Below are 21,028 nucleotides of genomic sequence, written 5' to 3' on the forward strand. Positions count from 1 at the left end.
TGGCGGTGTTCTTGTGAAATGACGTGCAGTTGGTGCAGGATTTAAGACTTGCTACGGAAGCAAGGGTAAAACGCTAGGAAATCTACTCGCTTTTTAAATGTACATCATTTCAAATTCTACGTCTACGTTAAAATCACCTCGTATGGACATTACCTAGGTGGAGTGAAATTTCTACAGGGATCGTTATTTTTTACTTCCTATCTTTAGAACGATATCCCATTGAGGTTCATGAAAACAGGTAAAGAAATCGAACGTCGTTGACCCGTGGACGAGTCGTACGATTCGAATTCATTGAAAAATCCATTCAATCTGTGTCCAGGTTTCGCAAAAATCGAAGAATCGCTCGAGGACTTGATAGAAGGGAAAAGATTTGGCCGAGAAAACGGTTTTCGGGACTACGATGCAAAACGCGGTATGCATACGCAGCCGAGATACGTTATCTCGCTGCTTTTTCAGCGTCTGGAAAAGCACTTGCTGTGCCATAGGGCACGCCATGAGACTAGGCAGATTTATTTCTGGCTGCGGCTGCTTGGAAACCGTATATGTGGTCACGACCGATAAGGCTGGCTGAAAGAAACCGCACAGCTCACCCCTTCGCGTGTCTTTCCTCCATTTCTTCTTTTGTTCTTCTATCTCGTTCGATAAAACGATCGTTCTAACGACCGTTCTATCAAATACTCGATAATTATCCTTGTATCTCGTGGTATTTTAAATACGATTTAAATAGAATGGTCGAAACGTTCAAACTTTCTACCGACAGCGTACATCGCCTATACGCGTTTTATTCTTCATCTTTTTCGTACAAGTTTTACACTCGTGTCGTCGTCGGTACTTCTAGCGTTAATGGTATTAGAATATATCCCAGAGGTGAAAAAGATCGAAAAGATTCAGCCTGTAGCGAACAGTGAGCGGCAGAGAGGTAAAGAGAAAAATTAAAGTAAAAAAACAGTTCTCCACGAACATCGTGACTCTAGTCGAGATGGCCTGTTTTTCATGGAAACGCACCGAGAACGTAACGTAACGTAACGTAACGTAACGTAAAAAACGATCAGTTAAATCAATTTGCCGAGCCATCGACAGAGCCGGCCGTCGAACCAGACTTTTCGAACACAGTTTCTCGCGCAGAATCACCGATGATTGAGCCAGAATTTTCTTCCTTTTTTTTTAATCCAGTCCTACGAGGAGTTGGCGAGAGTTTCGTCAGCGTTCCACCTTGCTTTTCTTTTTTTTTCTTTTTTTACCAGCCATTCGGATCGTTTCGATCGTGCTGCCGTAACTTCGTTCGAAAACTGCATTCCTGGATCGGCAGAGAGGTTAGACGTAGGGAAAATAAGCCTCTCGTAATATCGAAGGAATTTTCAAATGGAACGTTTTAATTATTTCCTATTGATCGAATATTTCTGCAGCGAACGCATTTACGCGATATCGGCGCGCTATTTATTTACCTATGTGTACCTATGTAAAAGAGAAGAAAAAGAAAGGAGAGGCTCGTTCATTAATCACGGGACTCGCGTAAATTATATACACATCTATCGCCATTAGAGAGCGAAAGGGAATTCTAAGTAAAGCCACTTATTCAACCCGAGTTCCCCTTCTTCTTTATTACAGAAAAATCGCGGCGATTAAGTCGCACTTTTCCGTTGGCGCGCCACTGCCTAGACACGAGAATTATTAATGATCATCTGACAAAATTAATAACAGCAACCTCGGGTGATTTAGCGCCGTCCGCTTTGTGCCAGCTGTCGTGCTGGGTACATGGTGGGAAAAACTCCCAGCCGCAGGAAATTTCTCTTCGTTTTCAGTCCTTTGCAATCGCGCACCCCTTTAAACTGGTTTTCGTTTAACCGTTAATTATCTTTTGCTCCGACTAATTCTCCAACCAAGTTTCTGTTAATTCCATTTGTCGAGGAATTCCGCTGTGATTTTAAGTTCGAATCCATGGCGCGCGCTCGACTCCCCCTAACGTTTCGCAATTGCGCGGGCGCCTGTGTTTTTGCTCGACTAGACTGTAAACGCGTGAAAATTATTGCCGCGCTAATTTCTCCGAAACCGCGATATTAATTTGTTCCACGGACGCAAAGATCCGCGAACCCCGGATTCATCCATTATGCATCGCGCAGGAAAGTACACATTCGACTTGAGCTTTCTAGAATACCGAATAGCCCGACTCCGACGTTCGAGATTTATTGCGAAAGTAGTTTCTGGAATTTCCCTGTTAAGAGAGAGAGAGAGAGAGAGAGTTGGACGGACACATCTACTATTATACGTGCGAGCTTTATATTTTTTACGACACGACGGTTTTAATCTCGTTTGTTCTTTTTTTTTTTTTTTGCCAGAATATGATCCTGAAACAAACGAAGCGTTGCTATATTTTACAGATTCACTTCGAAGTAACGCATACGGGACGTTGGTCGAATGAATTTTCATCTCTTTTAATGCAATTTTCATCTCTCCCAAGGGCCGCACAGAGTGTGCAAGAGGAACGTTCCGTCAAGTTGTTGGTAACGCGCTAATTTGCTAACTTTATCACTGATAGTATTTGATTCCCGGTTGGCAGAGATCTGCTAGACGTAATCCGCACTTAATCAATCGGCTGTGCGCGTATTAGCTGCTACCTAGGTCTCATTTGGTTGACGGTTGAAGCTACCATACACGGAACCATGGTTTCGCACCTCTCACACGAGCCAGTAGGGAACACGGTGCACACATTTCCATCGTTCCGTTGCATCGGCTCGCGATTTGCATTGCAAATTGTTTTCCCGGAATGTGTTGTCGCACCCACCGTATCTTTGTTGACGGTAGTTAGCCGAGAACTTGCACTTGGAATTCGGAGTTTCGAATTCGCTAGGGAATTAACGAAAGGTAATTCATTGTCTTCGTTTTATCGCTTTTTTTTAACTTGTATACAAGTTAAACAAGTTTTTATCAGGATGGATATTGAGAAGTTTATTCTAGTTTCAAGTACTACGACAGTGTACTGGAGATATAATTTATTTAATTTAAAAAGAAGTTTAAATAATAGATCGAATTTAGTGATAATGAAACTCTCGAGTTCGCAAGACAAGTATCTTAGCAACCGCGCTAAAGATTTTCTAAGTTCTTTTTATCTGATATATTACAGCTACGTGCGTAATGTACGGAATAGACATTTCATAATGCAATCATCAATTCATTCGTACATTATTCGTTCTTCCTCCAGGATATTCAATATTATTTTAACGAACTTTTAACAAACTTTTAACCAATTTTTATTAAATTGTATACTCTTCTTCTCTCGCTCCATCATCGTTGAATGATGAAGCATGTGCAAAGATATATCTTCATATTTGTTATGTTTTCAATTAGGTTATGTCAGGTGGTTTTGTCAATAACGTAGATTTTTATTTCAATACTGAAAGTATCGACAAGACTACCCAATTTATAATTGGCTGTGACAATTTTTACGGAACTGCAACTCTCAGTCAATTTCAATTCATTCGTAATCAAATTGCGTGTTTGTAATTAATCGAAGACAACATGGGAAAAATATAAATTCATTCCTGTTGATTTCCCAACTTTTATGCCAGGTAGTGGATAATGCAAAGTTAAAAGCACATTCAACTCTAAAATTGCTCTTCTATAAAAGACAGGAAATACATATGACTTCTTTATGTTTTTCACTTGTGATCCGCGGTTCTATTGTAAATCGATATTAATTTATTCTGTGCTGCTTTAAAACGCCTGTAAATGCATCCGTGACATACAAAATCCTATAAATAAAGCAACATTCCCAGGGTGTACTGAACCCGCGCTTCATCGTCGATGCTTCAGTATCCTCGTCTATGGGGACACTTGCTTCAACTATCCGAAATGTACTTACGAGCAAACGTAATGTGTACTCTCCAGAGCGTGATCGTGACGAGGTTGCGGTGTGGCGGCGCGGTTACATGTAAATTTCCACGAGCGTAGACGCTTCGAGAATAGACATACTCACCTTGTCTATCAGCTGGCGGACTATTCCGTTCCACTCGCCAGTCTCGTAATCGTAAACGCCGTACTTGCCATCCGGCACGAGCTCGATCCTGTAGGCGAAGCCCACCATGTGAGCTATCTCCTTGAGTAGGTCGATGCAGAAGCCCTCGTAACGTGCGTTCCCGCTGAAATTCCCTCTGCTCTTCAGCATTACGTACGGCTGCTCCTACGGGGACCATAAAAAGGAGCTACTACCTTTTGTCCTCTTCTTCTTCCTCTTCTCTTTTCTGACCTCACTTTCCCGACCTTTTTTGCTTTCTCTTTATCCGTACGTATCTGTAAGACTCTTTTTTCCCCATCCTATAATACCTTGCTTCTACCACATCATTCATATGTTTTCTCTTTTACTTTTGTTTTATTAACCTTCCCTTTTTCATTAAGATCCCCTGTTCCTCTCTCATTTTTCGAGCATTTCTACTTGAATATTAATCATTTTTTCACTACTCTATCCCTTCGTAGCTTCTCTAATTTGCCTTTAGTTTCCTCTCATCTTTGTCAGAAAGTTTTCTACCCACTCTTTGTAAGGATAATCGGTTACACAAATGAGAAGCTAGCTTTTCTTTTCTTCTTTCTAACATTTCAGCTTTTACCACTAACGTTCCTCGAGGCATTTAACTGTAAGATAGCTGCTACTTTGTACCAATCTATAGTTCGATTTATAAATTATCCCAATTATTCTTCGCATATAGTGTCTCCTACTCGAAAGTAGCCGAAAAAGGGAAAAGAGAGAGACGATGTTTGTCGACGATCGAGCCTCCATTGTACCACGTGTCTCGAACGAATCTGATCGATATTTACCGCAAATGCACGACGCGTAGAGCCTCGTACTGGACGGCGTTCGATGCTGATTACCGGCTAAATGGATTACCACTCGATAGACTATTACCACGAACGTTCCCTCGGGATAATGTAGCCACGCGTACAAGGCAACTCAGTTGCAAGAACGTGGAAGAGGCAAACGAAACGACGAAAGAGAGTGTTTCTACCTGCGCCTTCTCTCCCGCATGGGGATTTTCGACGCGACGGTATAATTCATTTTGAAAGTAAAAGTCTCGAATGAACGCGACACTCTGGATAGGTAAAATGACTCGAAAATTCACCTAGTTGGATTTTAAACACTCTCTGTGTACAGTTCGGCGCAGAATATTACCTACATTCTCCATTCGCTTATAATTTATAATTCTAATAATTTTAATAATTCTTCGTTTAATTTTCCTATTTTAATCTTCGTATTTTGTATTTTAATTTTATCAGAATTTCCTGCTAATTTTCATAACAAATGAACTCCTGGAAGTAATTTGTTTCTTGAAAATTGCACATCAATCGCGTGCTTATGTAATGAAATTGGGAAATTTTACAAAGCAACAATCCTATAAAACATTCAAGAAATCGAGCAGTTTGTCTTTTGAGAGGCTCGAATAAGACTCAAACGAAAACTCATTTGAACTCGTAAATGAACTTTGCCACCTACTTTGTGACACGCGGTACGATTGGGGGAGGGGAATGAAAAGATCTTGTTTTCCAGATACACGTGTGTTCGCTGAACATAGAAGAGATCCGTGTAATTTGCGGTGATGGAGTGGTTTTGTGGTCGAGTAATTGGAAAATCGAATTCATTTAAGTTTAATTTAAGTTCCACCAGCGGAGCGGGGTGTTTCGGTAAATGGGGAAATTCAGAGGCGTGCTCGCACATCGAACCTTCGCTATTCTCCCGAATTGCAAATTAGGCATGTGTGTTCGCGAGTTCCGTTAATCACGTCAACTTTACCCCAAAACGAACAGATTCCCGAAGAGGAAGACAGAGAAGTTCCGAAATTTCTGCGTTATGACAAGAATCCCTATCCGTGATTAACTTTTCATCCTAATCGAATCGTTCTTGTAACCATCAGGTGATTTGAAATTATTTTATAGCAGAGTATAAAATCTTCTAAACATTATCTATACATATACTTAATATTTCCTCAACGAATAAGTAATTTTATGAATCAAGATTTACAAGAAGTATCAGTTTTAAAGTTAAAAAATTCTTGGAATCTAGTTATCATAATTACTTCTTTTATAGGCTCTTTAAATAATAATAATAATGATAATTTTTAAAGAAATTTACACAGCAGTTTTCCCAAATTTAAACTCACATAGGAACTCGAATGGATATTTTGATTAATTGTCTACGACGATTAGTAACGAGGTTTTAATACTTCTACATAATACGTATAGTATACTATGATATAATTATAATATAATAGGCCGAAATTTATATGAGATGATAGTAGCCTCTGAAATTCAACCTTCGTAGAAATACAACTATTCGTATACAACAACTTAATGGATATATGATTAATTAAATATGTATATCTGCAATTAAATAGTTTGTTGCAAATTCTTCTATCGTGTTATTTTATAATGAAAGAAATTTGAGACTTGGTTCATAGGTTTCTCAGTGGTCAATTGACTAATGTCAATTAACAGCTCGTGATCCATGCTCGATTTATGGGCTTTATTACGCGATGCGGCGACAGTCGGTGATTTAGCTTCGACTCCTCGGTCAGACGAGGCGAGACAAGTCGCGCGAATGATCGATTACGATGATTTAGAAGGTGGACAGGTCTGAATAAACGACGAGTCGAGAGACGTCCAAACGTCTAATAATCAGCGCGAGTACAAAAGTGAACGGAGGTGGGTCTTTTATGTTGCTCTGTATCATCCTGGTGAGAGGTGATTTTAATCGAAATGGAGCGATCAAAAAATCCTTTTCGTACGTTGTGTTGCAACTTTTGCCTTGGATTCATGCAGCAAATCTTCGTGGTGTAACAAGTATTTCACCCTTGAATCCTATCGAGAGTCGAAGTGTTTCGCGGTTATTCGAAGTATTCCCGAGGGACTGTCTATTACCTACACATGTCCTTTATCTATGTTTATCTATGTATCTGTGTTTACAGCAACCACCTAATTCACTGACACTAAGAGTACATTGTACGTTAACACTTTAATTATGGAACACGACAATTGATATGCGAACTAAAAGTTACGTTATCTACATTAAACGTAGAAGATATTAATTGATATTTCGACATTTAGTAGTACTCAATATCACATAATATTATTTCATTATTAGGATAGAATTAATGTTTCTCGATAGATAACGTAATTTTTAATTACGATACCAATGGGCGCATTCCATATTGAAGCGATAACGTTTCAATTTGTTAAACGTTAAATTCGAGTGTCTAGGCTAATGTAACTATCAGGTGCGTATGAGACTATTCACAAGTGTAAGGAGACATTAAATCGTTATGTAAACTTGTATCGACTAAAAGAATGAAAAGAGTGATCTAATATTGGAAAGAGACAAAGGCAGTCTAGAGAATGTTAACTGTGTAAGATTGGTTAGAGTGTGTATCTATAGTTACCTAGGTGGAAATCACGCGCGTGGGAGAGAAAGGTGTGAGAACCAAGTGAGATGAGAGAAATTAAACAAACCAAATCATACATGTCGCATGAGTTCTCTGACGATGCCGTTCCACTCCCCGGTTTCCGGGTCTTTCGCGCCGTACTTCCTGTCCGGTACCAGCTCCAATCTGTATGAGAAGCCGACTTCCCTTGCCACCGCCTCCAGTAGGTCCACGCAAAAACCGTAAAACCGCGCGTTCCCCGTGTAGTTTTTTTCGTAGTGCATCATCACGTACGGAATTTCCTGTGTCGCAACAGGGGGTCCATGCAAACAACGGAACACGCTATCAGATCTGGACGATACACGAGCCTACACAGGACGATACATGTTTCACGTTCGTACGGTTCCCTAATCGCTCCCGAGAGGCTTTTCCAAATGGGAGAAATTCGCATCGCTAGCTATTTTCAACGTCATCGATCGAATAATTATCGATTTATCGTGTAGAAAGTATCGTGTAGAAAGTATCTTCTAAACGCTAAAAAAGTCGATAGCGTACGATTTATCGTAGTTCGTGCTGCCTTACACAATTGTAATAATTAAAATTTTTATTAATGAAATTTCTCACGTCACAAGTTAATATATTTCGCTGTGTAATAATAAAACAAATGAAATTTTAGAAATGGCAAGTCGTTTGATAGTTCTACTTAGGGTAACATTGTGAAAATGAAAAGTCTATAACTAGTCTAGAACTTGTAACTTGACAATTTACTGCTATTGTTGTGCAAAAGGGTCCTGGAATGCGATACGATAATTTCATGTTCCTATATTCGTTTTTTTGAAAGCTTCAGAAATATTTTAAAAGGAAAATTATACAAAGATTGCATACAATTTGCCATAATCCGAACCAGAATACCTACGACAATTTTGCGTTTCTACGTTTATCCTATTTGAGCGGAGGAAAATGGCCCTAACCTCTGGAAATCTTCCAGCCAGACTATAGCAGCTCTATGTTGGTTCGATCGTTAGCGATTTCACGACTCGCCGATGCAGTCGATTTTATCTCCGGGAAACGTAGAAATTTTATACCACTTTAGCCTCTATCCTTCGATCGGAATAACGCGTTAGGTAGTACGGATACCGGACATAAAGTACGAGGTTCCGTTACGCGGACTTCGCCACGGTGGCTCGTAAATATCCTTCCTACGGATCATTGACAATGAACACTCTATTGCTCGAATCTTCGTGTCGAAGTCTTTCAGGTGACGTGTTATTGCTCGTGTGCCTGAAACGTCACCTAACATGATCAATTCAGTCAAACGTTCCTCAGCTTTTTACGATGCGATCGTTCAATGACATTCCATTGATTTCTCCATTCTTATCAAATTTTCCTACACTTGTTGCTTCGATATTATCCACGTATTACAAAGTTCTACTTCGAGTTTATTTCGGGTACGTCTCATTTTCGATTAACAGTAGGAAAACGTGGTTTGCGATTCGCGCGAAGCTTAAAACGATAGACGCGAAAACGTATCGAATTAGACCTTCAGCGATTTATTAAAATGGGAGAGATTGCCTTTCCGTGATTTTAAATAGGAATGAATGACATTTGAAAGAGGAAAATTCAGTGTTTAAGACTCACCAATATAGTGATGACGAGCAGAGTGACATTCGCTGTTCCTGGCTCGAAAAATGCCGCGGTGTCCGTCACATTGACGCCGGCGCCTGGACGCCATTCACCGACCTATTTCATTCTCATGTGATTTTTTATGATGTCTGTGAAAAAATTTGAAGCGATGGTTAAACAGAGAGTGTACCTTGACGAGCGAATGTTGCTTCAGTTTCAGCAGGTCCAGCTTGAATTGAATTCTGCGCCCTTCTTTGAACTCGATGGGACCGGAAATACCCTTCATCTCGACCTGAAAGAGCAAGATACGGTGGTTATTTATTTGAGAATTGTATTTTGCATATGCAAGAATTATCGTGGAAGGTATAGTTTGTCAGTCTTCGATATCTTGGTTACTATTAACACTGACCGTCACGCCGAAATCGCATGTTTCGCTCGGGACGCCACGGGAGTATTTTTATTATTCAAAGCATATAATGGCAAAATAATAATAAATTGACAATGTAAGACAATATTCTTCTCCAATGGACCGTTTATCTCATTGGTGGTTACGGGTGACCACCGTGGCGTAATGGTAACAATTGATAGCGACATATTATAACAAGGCTTCGTTTATTTCAACAAACCATTCGCATTCGTTATTTTGCCGTAAGCAAAACGTCCAGAATATATATTTTTGAAACATGTAGAAGATATTAGTAAACAGTATTTTCTCATTCTATATATAATAGTAAGGTATATGCACACTTCTAACTTTAATTATATGATTATAAAGCAGCATTTACAATTATTTTCTAAGGTGTGTTTATAATAATATTCGTAGATTACCTCTCAAAGATATGGATGCAAACACAATGCACTGTTAGATGCAAAATTTTTGTTCTCATTTTTTTTTATTGATGTTCTAATAAAAATATTTAATTGTTCAATGGGGCACTTTTTATTTCAAAGTATCTTCTATTTATCGGTTATATTCAAAATGCCCTAACTGACAATTTTCATACAATTTTTACAATTCGATAAGAAGTTCGAGCACTCCGGTCATCAATGATCATCGTGGCATCACAGGAGAAACCGTGGCAGGTCATATATGACCAATGTGGCAGTCAAAGTGTTAACTGAGGAAACAAATAGGATATTAATCGCACACATATTTTCATATATCTTACACATACATATACAAAATGCTCTCTGACTCTGTCTCTCTCTCTCTCTCTCTCTCTCTCTTATATACACATATAAAATATATATAGTTCTAGATAACAAAAGGTAACTTTTAATACAGCTTAAACCGAACAAAGTTTACCAACTATAACAGTTTTCAACTTCCAAAAGTCTCAGATCTTAAAGAGACCAAACTTGCAAGAAAATCTCCCCGAAACTCACGAGCTAAAATATAATAAAAGACGTCTCTCTATTGTCTGTCCGCAAAGATAAGTTCGAAAAAATCTTTTCACGATCGTTGAATCATAATTGCGCATTTGTACCAGAGTCGGTGGCCGTCGAGGAGAAAAACGGAAAGGTAACGTGGAACTAAAGACATGACGAGGAGATTAAAAAGTCCGTCGGGGTCAAAGTTACCCCGTCCGTTTCTCAAATTTATGCGGTCCACGATCTCCTGGACGACGGGACACGAGCTAGAGACGCGTCATCCGGCACGTTCTCAAAATATTTTCGCGCGGTGTAGCCAGGGGAGTAAGGAAGCGTGGATCAAGCGTCTCGGCCAGTTTCCGCTTGGACTTCGTCGCGCGACGAAAGCCAGCCTAACGACTTCCGTCGTCGAAGGATTCGCCGTAATAACGACTTTTTAAGAGTGGTAACTCTTAACTGAAGTAAGAAAGCGCCTCTGATCCCATGGAACGATGTCATGCAAGTTAAGGACGAATAAAATGCACGATAATCGTAGTTTCTAAGAAGTTCCAGGTTCCTGTATAATTTTTGTTGTTTCATTTCTTGGCGAATGTAGAGTTTGGGTTCTTTTGGGGGAAAGTTGCGTTAATTTGCGTCTCCAGGACGCTAATTCGAGGGGGGGGGGGTAAGAACCGACGAGAGGAAAGACACGGTGATGTATAATTGTAATTTAACAGTTTTGCCAGCGGTGTATTGTAGAGAAGGGAAATACGGGCAAATAAAGAACCGGTGACGAGCACGTTAATTAACATGTTCCGCGTCATGTTTCTTTCGCGTGAAGATCGTATGGGTGATGGTGGAAATCATGGCATGGTTTGTTATACAGAGTACCTCGTTCAAAGTGAACGTCTATGTCACTTTAATAAACAGTGTACAACAATAAGAAGCGTTTAAGGTTTATAATAATAAAAAAATAGAAAATCGAAGACAACACCCCTAAGACAATTTTGCGGGAATTTTATTATCAGTACATATACGCTTCTTGAAATAACATAAACTCCGTTTAGTCATCTCTTACTACTCTAAATAGCAGCAGATGTAATTTAAATATCCGCAAGTTAAAACGCTCTTTATATGTTCATTTTAATTTACATTCTAGATACGTGCGTTTATTTTTATGCATAAAACTCTTTTCAATTTACACTTCGTTTATCTTTTAATTTATTTATGCCTTGTTTATTTCAAAACTAGTTACCGGAGATACAGCAGCGTTTTATCTTCAGACTACGTTTAATCTTTATTAAAACACTTTGAATACCAGGAAACGTAGAGTATTACTCTAGCTATGGCCTTGTGAAAAAACTTACGAGGCAACGGGGAATTCGTTCGCTCGCGAGTCTCTGCCCGAACCCGCGCGTATCTACTCGCGTTTATGGGCTGTGTAAAGGGAAATAGATTTCTCCTTTTACTTTCTTTCTCTCTCTCTTCTCCCCTCTAGATCCTTTCTAGATCGCGGAATAAGCGGCGGAACAGTCTCAACCGATGGAAAAAGTACCGGAGGAACTTCTTAATATCGCGGAACTAACAGAAGCGAATAAATAAAAGCAGCGGATAAGTCCCACGGGACAATAATTCCGTGGAATTTCTTCGGGGATTACCGTCAACTTCCTCCTGTTCCGTTACCCGGCAACGAGTATTATTAGATTCTGATTTTTATGGAGTCCTTTCGCGGTGAAATGACCGACACCGTCGAATCCAGGCAAGGAAACGAGCCGAGAACAATTCCATTCTATCGGACACGGGGAATTTACCGCAGCATCGAATTCTTTTTCATCCCCTACTAGACGAGCAAAATAATCTCGCCCAATACACACGAACCTCTATTTTATCGGAGGATCGTGGAAACCAGTGATTCTCTCTTTATTTCCCCTTCGTTGAGTCGCAAGGAAAAGAAAGAAAATGTTGGACGAACTGAAGGAAGAAGGTGGGGAGCTGTCGATCATTTTATTCGTTGTTAATGTGGTTATCTTATCTGGTAGGATAAGATTCGTCGAAGATTTGTAAGCTATGACTGTAAAATCGTAAATGGTTCCCCTTTGATATATCGAAACCTTTGTGTGGATACGAATACGATAGGGAAAGCTCGAAAAGTTTCACTGCTCCTGCAGCTGACGTTTGTTCGTCGGAGATAGCTGATACTTCTGTCAACTTCGAGGAACCGTGAAATACCGAAACCAGGAGGAATGTATAAAGAAAAAAATAAAAAAGCATAAGTTTTCTTTGAAACGATTGAGAAAATGTTTGAACGGAGGCTTACGCCGAAACTTTTCCTTCTTTTATATATTTTATTCCGTAAAGAACGACTTCCACGAAAGTTCGCCGCTAATTAATCTGCAGAAAAGGAAATTAAATTGACTTTGCTGAAGTGTAATTAAAATAGGAAGATCAACATTTAAAGAATTGTGAATTATTTTTGGTTTATTCTCTGGCAGATTTTTATGGGCAAAGGTTAGATCACGATTACCACGATCATATTTCGAGGGATTAATACACAGGACATAATCATAAATATACAGTTATTTCAACGTTTCAATTTCGAGCCACGAGCGAATTCCCTCATGATTTATTTGTTTATTAATAATAATTCCATGTGTACCGCATATCCTGCAATGCATCGTTGTTAATTAATAAGAACATATACGAAGAAGCATTTTTCAATACCTGTGGTCGGTTTTACAATGTATTATACCCAAGACAAAGGCGAATTAGAATGAGACAGAAGGGGGATTAAAGGAAAAGGTATATTTTCCTTGGCCAAGTAGGAGCAAGGCTCTTTAAATCGAGAAAGTTGGAAGCGAATTTGCGGCATGAAACAGCGGTCGAGACAACACGCCACGCCGCGTTCGTAAATTAATGGATGGTCTCTGTTCCAGTTTAAAGCATGCAAGTTGGATCTAAGTTGCGCTCCAACGACGGATAACTTCTGGCATTTTGGCCAAGAGTGCTCGTTAAGTTTCACTGGCATAAGCGTCGGATTAAAAGGGCGATAACTGGACCGTGGCAAGCGGATTATCTCGAGTGTCTTTACGTGATAAATTAATTTCTTTTATTTTGCGATACGGTGGATAGATACCTACTTCCCATCGCCTTTAACAAAAAGTACGATAGTATTAAGTTCTGACAAGTTTCCAACATAAATGAATACATTTAACATTAATTTAAATTTTGTCATAACATTGTTTAAGTAAATAATTTTATGAATTTCTACCAATGATTTTATAAATTTTCCTACAGGATGGGAAACGTTTATATAGGAGACATATATGATGAAAATATCGTGGACAGATTTTAACTCCATATTGCCTTTGAGCTACTTTTATGTACTAAAAATTTCCTTATACTGGAGCAAACCATGCAACTCTTTTGTTTTTGCTCGTCTATTCCTCGTCCTTTTTACTTTGCTCCCTTCTTCAACGTAATCGTATGTTACGAGCTACGCATAACTTCTACACATGTTTGGAGTTGTGATATAAATTAGTCGAGAATGCTGTAGTTTGCAATGGATAACTTTTCTCTATGTTACGTAACTGTCACTGGTTTGTAACAAAAAATGATAAAAAGAAGAAAATAAAATTTAAAATCCTGTTAGCCAGTGAATGAACGTTTCCGCAGTTGTTTCGAAATTTCCACATTTTGGCACATGTTTGTCGGCCACATACGACTGCCACGACAGTTTACTAGGCTTCAGAGGCTTTTTTCGCTACGTTAACTCGCGGTTTCTTTCGGTTTCAACGATATCGCGTAACTGTACGACAAAATGCTCAATGAGCAAACGTCGTCAACTTTACCGTTGCGTCGTCTCGTAACTTCATCATCGAATAGTCGCATTACGATTCATGTTTGTGTTTATGTGCATTGTTACGGCAGATTTTGATGAGAAGGTTTATGGCGAATGTAACAGGCGACGTATAGCTCAAGGTAGGGTTTATGCATACTTTATACTCCATTTTAACATGATTATCGTATGAAAGATGAAGCATCTGGTTTAAGGCTCATGAAAGTTTTATTAGAATTGATGTTACGTCACTAGAGGATTAATATGAAAATTGTAATTCTTGATAAAATGAACGAGAAATTTCTAGGTTATGCTATAGGTAAATAGTTCATAAATTGTATAATTATCAATTTCGATAGAAAGGTATGATAAGTTTGGAGGAAAATATGAGCATTGAGGTATAGACGCGTAAGTAGATGCGGACGTTAGTAATCGGACAGAGTGATGAATAGAAAAGGTCGCGTCTGATCAGGCAGTTCGCCTGACCGCTTTATCACATAATCACAGGTTAATCATGCATTGTTCGACCGTTCGCGGAGAGACGCGGTTACGAGGAAGCGCGCTAACGGGAGTCGTAAATCCCCGTTACGATTAGATAATCGACGCCACGAAGTGATCGATACCCTATTTCGTTTAGGATAATAGAGGTGGTTGAACTGATTATAACACTGGAGTAACAGGTTACAATATACACTTTATTCCAACAACTTTATAGATATAGACAGTTACGCTCGGTGAATATAGATATAAGTTAAATAAATGACTGATCTAAGGGTGGAAAACCAGTTAAGAGATGTTGGCTGATCTAAGGATGGAAAATCAATGAAGCTCGGTGATGATACTATGGCGGAGGAAAGCTATTGATGGGTGTGTCTAGCGTACGGGATCATCGGATTTGTTGATGATAATTTTTGGCTAGGAAAGTGAGAGCAATAGCCATTGCTTCTGATTGGATAAGAAAAAGGTTGGTGGGCAAGGAGGGGTTCTAGCCGCCCCCGAGAGAAAGTTGCTAGCGGGAAATACCGTACCTTCCCGGAGTGGACGATAAATTTAAGGAACACTTGAAGTAAAAGGATACTTGTTTGGTCTGAAGAAGCTTAACTATGAAAATGGCAAGATTTATGGTAAGTCCTTAAGATTATTGAGGGTACGCAATAAGGGTGTGTAGACATCTGACAGCCATATTGTCCCCGGCGTGGGGCCTGGTTTGTGTAGGGAGTCACCGGACGTAACATGCATCAAGAATCACCGATTTTTCTTGTACATAAATTAAATTGAAAATCGTTTAGTTACGTACTAGAAAATATTTTGTAAGCTGAATAATGTAAGTAAAAACGGATAATACGGAAAAAATACGGGAAACCTATAGGAACGCACAAGCAACGAGATAGAGTAGCTTAAGTAGAAAGAGGACTTTAGTGATCAGACGCCACGTTTCTCCGTGAAATTCTTGTTTTAATAGACAAAACCCGTATATGGTCAGACAGTCTATACGATTTACGTATCGCTGAGATCGCAACTAATTAGGGTCTAAGAATCAACAACTCTACTTGAGTATTCATTCGACATTTCATATTCTGAACTCGACTCGCGAAGCAGTTTCTGAACTCCTAAGTATTGCGCGACTTGAGCAAACAATTAGGGCCGCCGTAGACGAGCAGTTGCATGGTTTATACGTGAGTACGTAATTAACGGGAATCGTCGAGGGCTCTTTGTTACTCAATCGTATCCCTCGTGACTCTGTAAACGTTACGTAGCAAGCGAGTCGACGAAACACCATTTAACAAACTACATCTCTGGAATGAGTTGCATCACTACGAGTTTTTTCGCCAACCCGACTGGAAGGATACCTCGTTTACACGTATCCATATTTCATGATGACGGAGCACCCACGAAGCGGATGATTGCAATTAAGTCGTTAATTACGAGCCGACCGGCTACGTTAATCGTTGGAACTGTGAACGTTCGCATTTATTTGCGCTTCTAAACGCGTTGTTCAGCATGGATTGCACGCCAACTGTGCCGTGTTTCTAAATAGAAGTTAATTTGTAAGAACCTCTGCAATAAATTAAGCTTCGTAATGGTTAAATTTTTATCACTTTCCTGTTCCCGGATTTCTTTCTATTTCGCAATATCTTTTTTCAACGACGTAAAAATTTCTAGCAATGGAACTGGTTGCGAATTCAGGGAACAGATGTACGATAGTATCCACGATCCATAGTCGCAGAATTATAGGTTATTCGTGGCAATTATTTCTCGTTCGGTTCAATTAAACCGTGCTGGAAGGACGATAATATCACGGGCCAGGATTTAGGATCGTACCGAAATGCCCCATTAGAGAACAGAAACTAACTTAGTTATATCGTCGACAATTCAGAGGCCAGGCTATCTGTGTGTTACTTGAAGGAGCGTCGCTCTTACGCCGAGAATGCATCATCAATCTCAAGTATTGCATCCTTAAAGGAAGCTGTCTTAGCCAAAAATACACGTATCAAACGAAAAAGAAATAGATCCGAGTTTATCCCTTTCTCCGGCTATTTCATATGAAAATTCTTCTTTTCAGTCACCAACTGACATAAAAGAACAAAAATGGGTTTATTATATTTTTCTACCTCGTATGGTCTTCAATTGCTAATATATCTATATTTTTGCAATTATGTAAATGCGTTCCATTTACCGGGATCCACAAATCTTGCAATATGAGAATATATCAAAAACAGATTTGCGAAAAAATTGGTACGCTGGAATTGACAGAAATGTATAAAAATTCATAGGAATCCGGTCATATTATAACTATGTTCCGCGGGCCATTAGTCGTCCCAACGTCGTGTTATCCGCAATCCATCGAGAGGGTCTCGCGCGCTTTGCAATGCTAATGACAGCCGGTTGGCATTTAGCCGGCATTTGGAAATATGCCAAAGCGTGCGTGCGGCCTATCGACGTGCATCGACCACGTTTTCCGGCTCGATATTCAATTCCATTACGCCGATGAGAAAACGTTCACTGTTTGGGTCACGTATGTGGCTTTTCCACGTATCTTCGTCACGTGCTTCGATCGGTTCGATCGGTCGGAACAATCGAGACGATTATCGCCACGATCTTTGGATCGTCAAAGGGATTCGAACAACGTGATCGTTCTCTGATATTACGAACATAGTTTTCAAATATGAAAAGGTTTTTACGGTTCTATATAAAAGATAGTAGACTAGGCTGTACGTGTATAATGGTTATATGGTAGACTTTCCGTTCCTAGAGTACAGTTCATAATACACGTATTTCGCTGTTTTTCGATCATGGTGTCTTTTTTGATGGTTTCAATGTTGACTTTTTACAGTTGTAAACGAATGTTTGCGAAATAGCTTAGGACAGCTTCGTGAATTTTGTTTTTACGGTTATACATTACCGTTTAAAAGATTAAGACCAATGTATAGTCAGGAATAATTAGTAAAGAAGTTTCGAAATAACATATAAACGAAATCAAAAGCGCTTCAGTGTAGCTTGATTACAACTAGATCGAATTGGCCGTGTTCAAGGATCGTTAATCCAACAACAAGAACGGAAATTGCACGTGAGAGACAAGAAGGGCTATTAATCAGATTCCCAATTACGCGTGAAAGTGGCCAGTTATGATTTTGGGATATGTAACAATATACGAAATGCAGATAAAGGGCCTCTATTTCGTTGAAATATTTATTTTGCCATAAATCTCGTTAAAACATCTTCAACTGACAACTGTTTACGCATTTACGCGAAAGTTAAAAATACGCAAATGTAGGAAAACACATAAAATATACAAATTAGTTAAATTAATGTATTCATTATGATCTCCAAAAAAATATGAATTTGGATAAACACTCACAGTGCATCCCTAACAAACCTAGAGGTTTTTCTGTAATCGCGAATATGGTAGAAACAGAGAAACGATCTGGACAACGAAAGAGAAAAAAGGGTTGTGAACGAGCGAGGTAATAGAGGGATAGGAACAATAGAAGATAAAAAATAGGAGGGGTGGTCACGGATACAGGGAACAGAGGAAGAAATATGCGTGGCTAGGATACAAAAAGATGTAATAGGCAGCAATTTCGGTAAGCGTTCATCCAAAACATTGCGCTTTCCAGTAGCGACGATGATGGTTTGGTGAAGATAACGGGGAAAGCGGAGACACGCGGGTTGCCATGATAAAAGAGCGCCGTGTACAATTTTAACGCTCGGTAGTCCGATTACTTGCACCACCGAGTTTCCATGACTCGCGCCGGATCTCGGGACGTCCCCCTGCCATAGCGAATTTTTTCTTTGACGAGTCATTCTTTCGCGAAAATTTGACCGAAACCACTATATAACACGACTTGATTTACTTTGCTTAACTCTGATACACCTAACATTCTTCTTTGTGCTTCCAGTTAACCAGTTAGTCCTTGCGAATTATAGAGTAGAAGGACATTATTCTTCCTCACTTCTTCAGGCTTTTATTCGCAAATAACTGATACGTTCTACATCAGAATACATTTTTGCAGGGTTTCGTTATTTCTACTAAAACGTTTGAACGCCATCGAGCTGCAAAAGTGTGGCAAAGGCAGAAAAATTGGGACGCTTGCTCTTTTGTTGGCGAATTTTTGTTCCTCCTTTTCGTTTGCAAGCAAGTCGACGATTCGCTGCACGCTTCCGAATACTTTGAGAAATGCTATTTTCGCGCGTGGAATAAATACCAGGCGAAAACGGGCAAGTCGTCCGAAATGAAAACGACCCGTAGACGAAGCACGGTGTGGGAAACAATTCCGGTAAACGAACTCTCGAAGCGACGAGCAAGAGGACAGCGAGGCTCATAATAAAAGGGCGTCGTCTACGCGAATATTTTCCAAAACTCCTGTGATAATCCGTAGTCCACTCGTGAGATATTTGCTTCTCCGGAAGTTTGGGACGTGATTCCTTCTAGATAATTAGAACGCATCGTCTTGTGATTTGTATCTGAAATATTGTACAGTGACTCACGAAATTGAACATTTACCATAGAGAGCTTTCACGTTTATAATGCATGCGATATAGGAACATCTAATATTCCATTTTTTTAAGTGGACTCGTGAAAATATGAATTTCCGTAAATAGTCAAACAATGTAATAACAAACTATGATACAAGAATTCGATGACTAAATTTGCTTTGAACTTCCGATAGAAGACGAATAAAAAGTATCAATTATGAAAAAGATCATTTGAATATATTTAAATTAGGCAATATTCTCGAGTAATATCTATGAAACACGGGAAGCTAGAAAATAGCGTCGCGACATCGGAAGAATCGCGTTATTGCATGAAAGAAGGAAAGGGCTGAAAGGTAGCGAGCTCGAGCGCAAAAAAGTAGAAATGTTTAAAGCAAGAGCTTTAAACCTCAAGAAGAAATAAGCTGGTAAATCTGGCAAATGAAATGTCCCGAGAGGAAGCATCGGAGAGACCAAGAAGTGTGACGTTTAAATACAGAACAGTCTCATGAAAAATGAAAATCCACTTCCCTATGGTATTTTCGAAGGAAGAAGAGCGAGGAATTGAATTTATATCGTTTGTTGTGTTACGAGCCTGGGCTTCGAGCAACGCCAGATGCTGGCCAATGTACTTTTAAGGAATACGCTTGCAATGTGTTAGCAGGTACGCGGATGCACCTGACGCGTAATCAGCGAACCTGTAGGATAGGATCACCTGCGGATGAACCTGCCATAAAAGCAAGAAGTTGCAAGAAGAGTTCAGTTTGTGTAGATGAAACCGATGCGAAATCGGGAAACCACTAGCTTGGAAAGGCTTCTTTTGGATATTGAGACGCGCGAACGAGCCTGGAACGAAATCAGGAAATTGCCGGAAAGATTAGTACAGAAATCGTAACTTTGATTAATAACACGATTCGAGCGGATTGCTGGCTTGAATGTTGGAGTTTCAAATAATTAGACTCGAACTTATACGAGGAACACAGATATGTGTATCGTAATCAAAAGATTGGTACAAGCGTGTATGTCGCGAATAAATGGCTGTAGCTTAGTGAGTTACCTTATAGTTTGGTTGCTCGGGTTTGGCGCACTAGCAATGCGCGGGCTAACTTTTGCTCCAACTTTTGCCTGATCTCGCTATAGTGCTTCTTCATGAATACGACACGAAGTTACAAAGAGACTTTTCATGACGTTTCGTCCGAGGAGCACGATTTCTCGGCTACTTATATATCATAAAAATCCGACAATTTCATGGTAGAGTAGGTCATGAGTTTATTTGTTATCATATGCATTTGCACGCGGGAAAGGATTAATTCGTTTAAAATTTCTAGAAAGCGTTGCTCACCGGACGTTCTCACGAAGCTCAGTTCCATCGCAGCTGCGTCTCCAGCGCTGCTTCAGATAAGGGATGTTTATGCTAAAAGACACTTCTGTTTTCTGTTTTTTGAAGAAGTTTCAGGAGCGCGAAGACGCGTCCTCTACGTGGAGAAAGACATTCTCCATCCGTAACAGTTGTACAAGTTTCTCAACACACTGTATGCAGCGTTCGTACGGTTATATAGTATACGGAATTTCCGGGCGGTTATTGATACGACGCGACGTATCGACATTTGCGCGATAAGGAGACCGTTGTTCGATTTATCGCGAAATTGGTTTGATTTATGTGTCGAGGATTTCGACTGGCAATTGTGTGGTTGTTCACTTATGTCGTATGCAAGAGATTAGACGCGTAATCGTGTATCTTCTGTTCCGGAAGGTGAGAATTGAATCATGTCGTGAGAAAAGGGGATGAATTGGAAGAACGAGGGGAAGTGAAGAGGAATTGAGAGAATAGGGGAAGTACGCG

The 21,028-nt window shown here is 39.7% G+C and overlaps 1 protein-coding gene across 7 annotated transcripts in view; it reads right to left on the reverse strand.

Moving 5' to 3' along the window:
• The window catches only part of LOC117204263 (glutamate receptor ionotropic, kainate 2), a 115,245-nt gene that overhangs the window by 17,263 nt on the left and 76,954 nt on the right, over positions 1-21,028 (reverse strand). For 2 of the 7 annotated variants that reach the window (XM_033441501.1, XM_033441507.1), the window contains exons 9-12: positions 9,217-9,318; positions 9,042-9,143; positions 7,502-7,771; positions 3,974-4,177 (exon numbers count right to left, since the gene is read on the reverse strand). In XM_033441501.1, the coding sequence (XP_033297392.1) occupies positions 3,974-4,177; positions 7,502-7,771; positions 9,042-9,143; positions 9,217-9,318 (678 nt within the window). The remainder of the gene's footprint in view (positions 1-3,973; positions 4,178-7,501; positions 7,772-9,041; positions 9,144-9,216; positions 9,319-21,028) is intronic. The other 5 variants (XM_033441503.1, XM_033441506.1, XM_033441505.1 and 2 more) reach the window with 5 other exon arrangements.

Source organism: Bombus bifarius, unplaced genomic scaffold, assembly GCF_011952205.1.
Source record: "Bombus bifarius isolate JDL3187 unplaced genomic scaffold, Bbif_JDL3187 scf7180000007977, whole genome shotgun sequence".
NCBI classification, from domain to species: Eukaryota; Metazoa; Arthropoda; class Insecta; order Hymenoptera; family Apidae; genus Bombus; species Bombus bifarius.